The sequence below is a fragment of the Zootoca vivipara genome, chromosome Z1, assembly GCF_965207765.1.
Source record: "Zootoca vivipara chromosome Z1, rZooViv2.hap1.1, whole genome shotgun sequence".
Taxonomy (NCBI): Eukaryota; Metazoa; Chordata; class Lepidosauria; order Squamata; family Lacertidae; genus Zootoca; species Zootoca vivipara.
The window spans coordinates 24,855,900-24,866,530 of NC_142583.1; the positions used below are offsets into that span (position 1 = coordinate 24,855,900).

The 10,631-nt window shown below is 43.2% G+C and overlaps 1 protein-coding gene and 1 long non-coding RNA gene across 7 annotated transcripts in view; one reads left to right on the top strand and one right to left on the bottom strand.

The window, feature by feature from the left end:
* IRF2 (interferon regulatory factor 2) overlaps nucleotides 1–3,313 on the top strand; it is a 42,427-nt gene extending 39,114 nt beyond the window's left edge. For all 6 annotated transcript variants that reach the window (XM_088661053.1, XM_088661054.1, XM_088661055.1 and 3 more), the window contains one exon: nucleotides 1,911–3,313. In XM_088661053.1, the coding sequence (XP_088517179.1) occupies nucleotides 1,911–2,240 (330 nt within the window). In that variant the 3' untranslated portion in view covers nucleotides 2,241–3,313. The remainder of the gene's footprint in view (nucleotides 1–1,910) is intronic.
* LOC148687308 (uncharacterized) lies at nucleotides 3,166–10,095 on the bottom strand. Its single transcript, XR_015947883.1, has 3 exons — nucleotides 9,335–10,095; nucleotides 5,570–5,698; nucleotides 3,166–4,509 (listed from the first exon to the last, which is right to left on the bottom strand). It is a non-coding gene; the product is annotated as an uncharacterized LOC148687308 (long non-coding RNA).
* Between the last annotated feature and the right edge of the window lie 536 nt (nucleotides 10,096–10,631).

Genomic DNA, 10,631 nt, shown 5'->3' on the forward strand with positions numbered 1-10,631 from the left:
GGTTTCACTTCCCTCGGCAGACGCCGCCTGCCGAGGGAAGCAGCTGTGTGCCAGGCTGCTGCGGGAGAAGCAGAGGAACCGCTTCTCCCGCCGCTGCCTGGCACAAAGCCGACATCAGACGGGGCTTCAGAAAGATGCAGCGCTTCTCCGAAGCCCCGCCCTATGCTCCTGGGTGTCCATGGCGTGGCAGTGGGGGAACGGATCCGTTCCTCCACTTCTCCCCCCTTCTTCCCGCGCTACAGCCCTTTGTGTTCCGCTGGTCTCTGCCGGTTGCCCCTCACCGGCAGAGACCAGCTGATCTTCCTTTGCCTTCTTCCCATGCTACAGCTGGTTCCCCTTTTGCTAGACAAATGCCCCTTTCACTAGGTTTTGCGATCGGAGGTTTATATGGCCACGCTTCGCAAGACGAAGCGGCAGCCATAAAAAAGCTCGTTGTCTTGCGAGGCAACCTCCGATCGCAAATCCTATTCGTATAGTGGAAAATTCATCTTACAGGGCATTCGGTTAGCGAGGCACCACTGTATTTTTCACTCCACACCTCGTTTTTAGAGCAGGAAAACGAGAGAGAAAACCATTTTTCTGGTTTTCCTCCTCTAAAAGGCTGGGAGGGGGCGGGGGAGGAAAGGGCAGCCCAGTAGCGATGCTTCACAAAGCAGGGAAGGAGGAGGAGCTGCCACCCGCCCCTCCTTCCCTGCTCCGTGTCAAACATCTCGCCCCCCCGCCACCGCAGCTCTTAAAAGCAGGCTTTTGCAAGCGGTGGGCAGTGGAGGAGATGCTTGAAGCAGGGAAGAAGGGGCAGGCAGCTGCCGCCCTCCCCTGCTCCCCATCAAAGTTCTCCCCCCTCTGCCACTCGTAAAAGCAGGCTTTTGCAAGCGGCAGCAGCGGGGGGGGGAGGAGATGTTTCACAGAGCAGGGAAGGAGGGATGGGTGGCAGCGGTGGCGGAAGGGCGAGCGGGGAGAAAGGGCTTTCTCGCCGCTCGTCCTTGTCCCTCCGCACCACTGTCGCCCGCCTCTTGCAAGAGCAGGTATTGGGAGAGGCGCAGCGCCCCAATGCCTGCTCTTGCAGACGGAGGAGGCGGTGACTTCGCTCCATAAGACACACAGGGATTTCCCCTTTTTAGCAGGGAAAAAGTGTATCGTATGGAGTGAAAAATACAGTAGATCCTCCCAGGGGCGGAGCAAGCGGGGGCGGTCTGCCCCGGGCACCTCCCTGGAGGGGATGTCACTCGGGGCTGCGCCCCTGCCCCTCGCCTCTGCACGGCAGCCTCAGGGGGAAAACAAAAACAAAAAAAATCTGCAGGTGCGCCGGCCGATTGGGCGCCGCGCGGGTGCCTGCTGGAGGGGGGGTGGCACTCGGGGCCACGCCCTCGCCCTGCAATCGGCACCTGAGCCTGGACACTCCGTTTAGAAGTCACGGGGGCGATCCCCCTCTATCTAGCACATATGTTGAGCGGGATGCTGCGCATGCGTACAATGTAGAGGGGATTGCACACACCCCCGACTTCAAAACGGAGCCTAAATAGAGTGCCCAGGATCCAGAAAGATAGCCCTCTGGTGCGACGCGCCAGTGGGCTATCTACCTGGAGCCTGGGCGCTCCATTTTGAATTTACGGGGGGTTGCGATCTCCCTCTACGTAGCGACACATGTGTCGTTACGTAGCGACACCGCGCCCCCTGGGAGCATGGCAATTTGCTGCCCCCGGGTGTCGCGACACCCCGCTACGCCCCTGGATCCTCCTGTTGTGAAGTGTCTTTTTTTGTACCCTCAGCACTGACAACAGTCATCTTACAAGTGTGGTTATTGCCTCCTCTCCAAGAAATGGCTTTTCCAATTGCAAGAGGTATCCTGATTATGCTGTAAGTAAGGGATGAATAAAACCCTCTTCCCACTGCTTGTCTCTTCTCTGCAGGGTCATCTTCAGTGGCAAAAGGAAAACATTGGCGGCAAACAATACTACAGCAACTTGGGGACAAGGAACCCCCCTTACCCGCTTCCTGGGATGGCTACTTTTGTGACTTCCAACAAACCTGACCTCCAGGTCACCATTAAGGAAGAAGCCTGCCCCTTGCCTTACAACAGCTCGTGGCCTTTCCCAGAGCTCCCTCTGCAACAAATCGTCTGCTCGGCTTCCACCAGCTACAGCAACAGCAACAGCAACAGGCCACCAGATCACGAGAACCGGGCCAGCGTCATCAAGAAAACGTCAGATATTACTCAGTCAAGAGTCAAGAGCAGCTAAGCAACATAAACTGGCACGTTCTTGGTGGATTCTCTGTTGTAGTTTTGAGGAGCACATCTAATGTACATTCAGCAAACCGAAGATAGAGAAAAGCCTTGTGCAGTGCGACCGTGTCCAACTCCAGCACTGGAGCATTTTAAACTCAGGACTCCAACCAACAGAATGTAGACATGAAGCTGGACAGAGGTCCAAGGTTACAGCCCAGGGACAGGGAAGCCGCCCTGGTAGATTCCAAGGCTGAAACAAAAGGACCAAGAGCCTCCCCCCCCCCAAATGAAGTTCCTCCATTTCTTGCAGTTCAGGCCCCAATGGAACTGAAAACCTCGGAATGGAAAGAAAAATGTGAACTTGCTTGATTTTTGTTTTCTCAGAATCAGTTGTGAATATGTACATAATGCAGTGCTGTGTTAGCAATACTGCAGACTGCTTTCGCACCTTATTGAAAAAAAGAAAAGAAAAAGCACTTGCAAAAAAGGCCTTTCATTATCTTGCTCTTATTAATGGCACACTTAAAAGCCCTTTCTTCCCCACCTTCAACTTCGCTCTTTCCCAGGGCTCTTCTGGAGTATGGAAAAAAAATCAAATAGGAAAGTAAAACCACCTCGTGTACATTTCGCAGGTTGTTTTTAAGAGTGCTTACCTTATACTTGTCTAATCTGCTATGCTTGAAAGCTGTGTGGTACAATAGAAGAAAATCTATTACAGATATATTATGCAAATTCCCAGGTTTTAAAGAGAGAGAGAAATGCTCTAATTCTAACCAGAGTAAGCTTTTTTATTTTTTTATACAGTGGGATATTTTATTCAAAGTAAAATTCTAAAGTGAATATTAATTGTTTTACTTTTTTTAACTTTTCTACAGCAAATTTATAATTTTACAATTCAGTGACTTGGTTGTCAGCAACCATTGCATCTTTGTGGCACATTTTCTTTTTTCTTTTTATTTCTTTTTTTACAATTTGTAAAGGTGAAATAGCTTTTAATGAATTTTATGTAGCAATCAAACTATCCTGTGGATTGATAATAAATATTATATATAAATGAGTTTTTAAATAAACAAGTTTTCTTTGGTGTATGGGGTTTTAACTAAAAACACTTCCAAGGGGATCATGTAAAAAAGTTAAGGTGGCAATTGCTTTCATGTTCTGAAAACAAAAGATGCCAAAATATATGATGTGTGTTCCATTAATTGAGAGGTGCTTTGGTGCACGTTCCAGGCTATAGTAGAGGCAGGAGGAATAAATGATAACCTAATCTTAAAAACAACAGCTATAATCCAGCAAATGCTGAGCCCCATTGATCTCCAGTTGGAGAGTTTTAAGTGGAATTTCTTATTGCTTAAGGTACATTAGGTGTCAAAAGTTCTTTACAGTGTACATGATGCTTACAAAGAAATCCTGCACACAGACAATTTTTACTAACTTGAGACAGAAGATCTGCTTGAGACATACAGTTAGAACAAATTCAATGCCAAAGAGCTCTAAGGTGCACATCTATAAGGAGACAGGTAACTCTTGTCTCCAAAAGCCAGCATGGTAGTTTAATTTTGCAGTGTGCCAATAAAAGCTTTAATAATTTCTGCCTAAATCAATCTATGCACTTGTTACATTTCTGCCCAACCCAAATGAGGACAGAGCAGAAAGGTCCATTCGGCTGATATCCCAAGGCTATTCATTGAGCTTCCTAGCCTTAGGGCGAATTCCATCTTTACTTTTTCTGCTTGGATACAAACCTAAATCGAAATGGTAAAATATATGTACTGTAATTATATCACAGAGAATTCTCTTATTTTCTACCCATACTGACACAGTTCAACAATATCTTTTGTTTCTATAATGTATTATTTTTATTTGTTAAAAGTGCATGTACATGGCTGTACTGCTTCAGTACTAGTTTATGCACACACACAAAAGGGCCTTGAGAAAGTGTTCACATTCATCCTGTCATTTTGAAAAGTACTTAAATGTTGGTAATTTATCACACAGTGAAGTTTAAGAGTGCAACTACGTAGGAAACCACAAGTAAAGTGCACACAAGCCTCACAACTCACGGCTGCTACTGATAATGAACTTTCCCAAGTATGTGCTCTTTTGTTCATATTTCTGCAGTAACATTGTTGCAGTGCAGCATTTAACTAGTTCCAATCACTTACTTGCTCCTCCTTTGGCACGGCTGCGATTGCTCTTTTGGTTCAGGATACAAGTGCATTTGGAGATTCTTTTACTAGAGTTCTGTACGGCAGACAGGTGTCACAGGAGTGTGTGTGCTCCTAGAACAAAAGGATATGGTTTAGTCTTGCTTTATACATCAGGGATTCCCCAACTCCAAAGCGTAATAAGAAAACCCCCATAGGGTTTCTGTTGTGGCTGTGCACCAGATGCAGCCAAATTGCAGGCTAAATTGGGCTGATTAGAGGGGATCTGGGCTTTGGCTGAGTTGGGTTGGGGCAGCCCTGGATCAAGGTGGGCCATCTGGGGTGACGTGCAGCCATCAGGGGTGGGGCATTGGGTGGAAAGGCTGCAGGAGTCTGCCAGCATGTTCCCCACAGAGAACTGGCTAATATGGGCATCACTTCTGTAGGATCTCATGACCACAGATGGATGGATATTCGATGGCTATGTTGTCCAAGTTTTTAAGCTGGAGATTACAAGTACTGAAACCAGAAACTTCTTATTTGTAAATAATATATCGTGGGCCATGCTCTTTTCCCGATAGGATTCTATGCAAATTCAAATCTAATCATATTTTTTTTTAAAAAAAAAACAAGAACACAAAAATTTAGGAGCCAGTGAAATTTTATAGTAGCCAAATAGGAGCAGAGAACGGGTTCATACTTCTGCAGCAACCTTCATGCCAACACTCGAGCCCAACATTTTTGATGCACCACTGGCTATTAGGCACATTCATTTTTTATGCTGTGAATTGAAGTATTTAGGTATCAATTTCAGGCATATGATCATTCTGAGAGTACTCTTGAGTTGTACTTAAATAGGCCTTAATTTTAAATAATTGGGACTGCCCAATCCCCACACATCGACTCCATCCTCCAAGCAGCCCTGTTCTGTTAAGACAAAAATTCAGCAGAAGCTTTTCCTGAAACTGAAGTGATGGGGGTTGGGAACCTCCAGCCCACTGGACAGCTCCACCCAGGCCCTGATCCTTCACTGGTCCTACTCTGTGCTCTGCGTCTTTCCCAAAAGCTAAGCCTCAGAGTGCATTGGTTAGAGTGGCCTTGTAACATTCTTCTGCCAGCACCGCCACACTTCATGGTAGGGTCTTTGAGCTGTGTTAAGCCCCGATACCACAGCACAGGCTTCCTTTCCACTTACCTCCTCTGTTCCAAAGATCTCACCACTGCTACTGAAGCTGGAGACCCAAAGGTGGGAAGGATGAGATAAAGTGCAGCAGGTAGAACCAACTTTCCAAAAGTCCAACCACAGGGCACGGTGATTAGATAACTAAGAAGTGATAGGGAAAGTCACAAGAGCAGTAATAGTTAAAATAGGGTTGCCATGTTTGAAACAGTAAAAATCCAGAGAGAAAAGTGGTGGTTGTTTTGGCCAAAGGTGTAGAGCTGCTCTTAGTTTTGCCCAAAGTTGTTGAGCACGCCCAACATGGGTTCCCATGCATCTGGATTTTCCCGGACATTTTTGTGATTTCTGCCCAAACACTGCTTCCAACTGCAGTATTCCAGGGAAATTCTGGATGTGTGACAACCCTAGTTAAAAAGAGTGACAACCCTAGATTAAAATGTACACGTTATATGGATTTTGCAGATTTCAAGGCAAACCTTTTGAAAATACAGTGCAAACTATTTGTAGCCTACCTGTAAATTCTTAAAGCTGTGTTGGTTTTTTTTTTATTAAAAAAAAGTACTAAGCTGCTAAAATGAAACAGCAGCCCAAGAATGACTAATTGAATTCATTTCAAAACTCCTTCAAACAGAGCTATGTTTTTATAATAAAAACTCCAGCTCCTCAATAACTGACTTTGACAATGTGTTTGCACTTTCAGTTTACACAACAACCTGCTTGGCTAGTTGCTGCTCCAAGTTCCCATAGTAACCACTCACTTGGCTGCCTTGCCATGGAAACTGCATATTATTTCCTATTACCTGAATGACCTTTGAGCTACAGAACAAGAAAAGGTAGACAACTGTTTCACGTATGGACGTCGTATACTTATATGTACCCCTGCAGCAATTTCTTGCAGGTACTCATATCAGATTCTCCATTCCCTTAAATGGAAGTAGGGAATGCCACACACACAAGGGAAAGACAAAAAGAGCAGCACCCCGCTTTAAATTGACAGAGGAAATGTGCCTACAGTTCAAAAAGGTTAGGGACCCCTGTTCTTGCTTCTTGTCATTTCAATAAGTGCTCTTTTGCTGCTGGATGTTGCAGAAAGTTTTCTACACAGAGGCACTGGACATATAAAAAGGGATGTTACAAAAATGGTTTACCGTAGTTAAACAAACCATGGTTTCATGTTACCATTGGCTCCAGGCTTGAAGTCATTACTAGAATAGGTACATATTGAACTGCAATATGAGCATCACATGACGTGACAGTTATGCAGCAGTTTAGAGATAACGAAAAAATAAAGTTTCCTTATTAGTCCAATCGGTTAACTATCTTCCTCCCGCCTTCATTGCTAGCAGTTACTGAGGCTCTTTGGTAGTATTAAAGCCAAAAAGGGTGTATCAATGCTAGCCAGAGATTGCAGCATTCTTTATAGTGACAAATTAACAAACCCAGACTTCCAGTGTTTACCTTTTTCCGTTTTATAACTCTGGCCCTTTGAGCAAACAAATAGCAACGATGATGCAACTTCATCAAACATTGCATTATGGAAATATGCCAAGTTTTACTTAAAAAAACAACAACACACAAAATACTTGCACTAAATCCGTTCAAAGGTTACAGCAGATTGTTTCATACACACCCAGCTATAACTAATGTTAGAGCACTCGCCGTCTTCAGGAAACAAAGGAACGAAATCAACCATCAAGTCAATGATAATTTTTTTTAATCTACATGAACTTAAAAGAGTTTGATGCAAAGAGGTTTCTCCCTTTTGTTTCCTGGGCTGGGCTCCTTTGCTCTTAAAAGCTGTGTCTTTGTCAAAAACATCAAGTGTACTGTACCTTTCCCCATCAATCATTACATCACTGTGAAAGGGAAGGTTGCAGTTGTGCCCTTCCTGCTAAAAGGTGGCAACTGCATTAGCATGCTAAGGTGACATTTTCCATTTTAACAGATTTCCTTTTTATTATAATGCTGACTTCTAAGCAAACCAAACCAACCTGATTTATCTCTATCCGTGGTGCTGGGAAAAGAGCATTAGGTATTTTTCCACAGAGACAAGAACTCAAATCCCTGTGCTGACTAGCCTTGAACACTTGAGGCTGCATACACACCACACGTTTAAAGCACAGGGCACTCTCCAAAGAATCATGGGAACTGTAGTTTGTGAAGGGTGTGGGGAATTGTAGCTCTGTGAGGGATAAACTACAGTTCCCAGAATTCTTTGGGGGTACGTCATGTGCTTTACATGTATAATTCTCTCAGCTAATCTACCTCAGAGTGTTTCTGTGAGGACATGACTGCCCACATACATGGTGATGCAGTTTTTTCAGGTTTCAAATTTCATACTATTTCATGGAACAAAATCCTGTATCACTTCTGCTCTCCATCTCCAGGACTGGCCAAATCTAACATGTTACTCAGAGTAGCTGTATTTAACCTCTTTCCATGCCAGCACAGTACATCTGTCTGCCTGTCTATTTTATTTTTTATTATCTTTTATTTTTTATTTTATTTTCAGCATTTGATCCTAAGAAGTTTTATTCTCACTTTCACTTGTACCGTTTATAAACAGACAGACAGTTATGGGAAATGTCTGTGCAAAAGAATTATGGAAGGCACAGGAGCTTCGACGGTTTTAAGGCTGACTCTTGCTTCCATATAATTAAATATGTGTTTTTATTGGAAGTTATTGCTGGTTAAAGAGCCCTGTTAAATGGAATGGGCAAATCAGTATTTAATTTTTGCTATTTGGGCTGATTCATGCATTGCATGAATTCCACACACAGGCCTCACTTGACAGAACTTTTAACTGGTTAATTGGTGAGATGAATTTTTAATCTGTGGGGCTAGGTTTAAAGGGCACACTTAATTACTGAAGCCATTTTGGCTCCTGTGTGTTACTGTAACTGGGAAAGAAGAACATCATATTATTAAGGAAAGGCCATGGAACTTTTGTTAATTAAATAGAACCTCTTTCAGACTTTCTTCAGTGTCCTCAAAAAAGCACATATTGAGCTTTTAAGAAACATATCTTATTATAATTTATTTTTATATAATAACAGTTATCTCAAACAAAACAAAAAAACGGAACAAGCAAAACCATTTCATGATCATTAGTAGCCCAGCAAAATACAGTTCACTGCATTATAAAGCACATTTTATTGGCTGAAGGAGCCGGTGTACAGCTTCCGGGTCATGTGGCCAGCATGACTAAGTTGCTTCTGGCGAACCAGAGCAGCGCACGGAAACGCCGTTTACCTTCCCACTGGAGTGGTACGGTACCTATTTATCTACTTGCACTTTGATGTGCTTTCAAACAGCTAGGTTGGCAGGAGCAGGGACCGAACAGCAGGAGCTCACCCCGTCACGGGGATTCGAACCGCCAACCTTCTGATTGGCAAGCCCTAGGCTCTGTGGTTTAACCCACAGCGCCACCCGCGTCTAGGTGCACTAGATAGCCTCAAAAGTCATAGGTATATGACTTAGATTCCACTATTGATTCTGCTAAATAGAACAGAATATGGAACAAGGTTCTGTTCCACTTAGTCTCTGCTAGACTGAAGGAAAATTCATTAAAATTGACACCCAGGTAATACCTGTCCCCCCTCCCCCACCCACCACCTTGAGTAGGGATAGCTGGTTCTAATAGTCCCCTGTATTGATTACTTTTGTAATATGATTTGCGTATGTCGAGCTTTTTCAATATACAGATTTACATTTTAATAAATTGATTAAAATTTAGGCCGCAGACTTGTTGATAGCCCCAACACATTCCATTCCACTGACCATCTCCTATGCTGCAATATGTCATTCGGAAGGAATAATCCACGCGATGGTCAAACTATTCCCACTGTGCATAATCCATGAGTACTTTTGAAGAATCAGACGCCTTCCTAAAAACACACAAGCACAACCTCATATATAATCAAAATGACCTCAATTATGTATAAAGATTTTAAGGAGTTCACTGTGGTTGGGAGTTTCTGTGTGCATTTTCCTTCCCAGGTCTGTTTATCCTCTAGTCTAGGACACAATTGTTTTGCATCTGAATACACAAGAGCTGTTGACAGAGGAGGGAGTCTCCTGAAATTTAAGAATGAGAACCCTGCTCATTGTAAACACTGCCCTGAGGGTTATTTCCTGCTTCCCCTGCAGCAGCCATGACAACAGTCATTCACGTATAAACAGTTGCTAGGATGCCAGTTGGAAGGGAAGGAACAGAGAGAATACCAATAATATTTCATTTAAATGCAAGAAAGACCTAAATTTAAAATGTCCAGTAATCTCACGAGCGTTCATTAAAATGAAATTTCACATAGTTTTTAAAGGGGAAAAAATATCAGTGTGAAGCTCACTGGGTGTAATTGACCACTATTACCCAGTTGTCACCGTGTCAAAAGTGGGGTAGGGAAATACTGTAACTATTTATGGCACATATGTCACCCATTATTCTTTGCAAGGCTTTCAACACCACACACACACACACACACACACACACACACACACACACACACATCATGTGTTTCAGATGGCCTTTGGGCAAAGATGCTGTGGTCCTACAGGGTTTCAACTGGCTGTGTGGTATCTATAAGGTTTTAGCTGGTTTTAAACAGAATTTACTATTCTGGTCTGAGTGAGTTGGTTGTTGTGGCTGGGCTTTATTTTAAATATATTATTAAATTCATCATATATTATTGATTTATATATATATATATATATATATATATATATATATATATATATATATTAATAATTAGTCATTCATATTTTTAAAGAATTAGTCATTCATGCACAGGCATTTATTTCTTTACATTCTGAAAGTGCAGTTCTTCTGTCATTGGGATATAAAGTAGCTTGGAATGAAAGCAATTTCACACAAAAAAGGTGTGATTGGAGAAGGTTTGTTTGTTTAATTTCTTGCTTAGTTTCACAACATTAAAGATTTGGATAGGACATCGCTTCCCTTTTATAAGACCAAGATAGCAAAACACGGGGGAGGGAGCATGGGGGCTGGTCAAGTTATCAATGGATTTGCATACAAGTGTCCTTTTTTGAACTTGGGTTTAAACAATGCTGACACCTA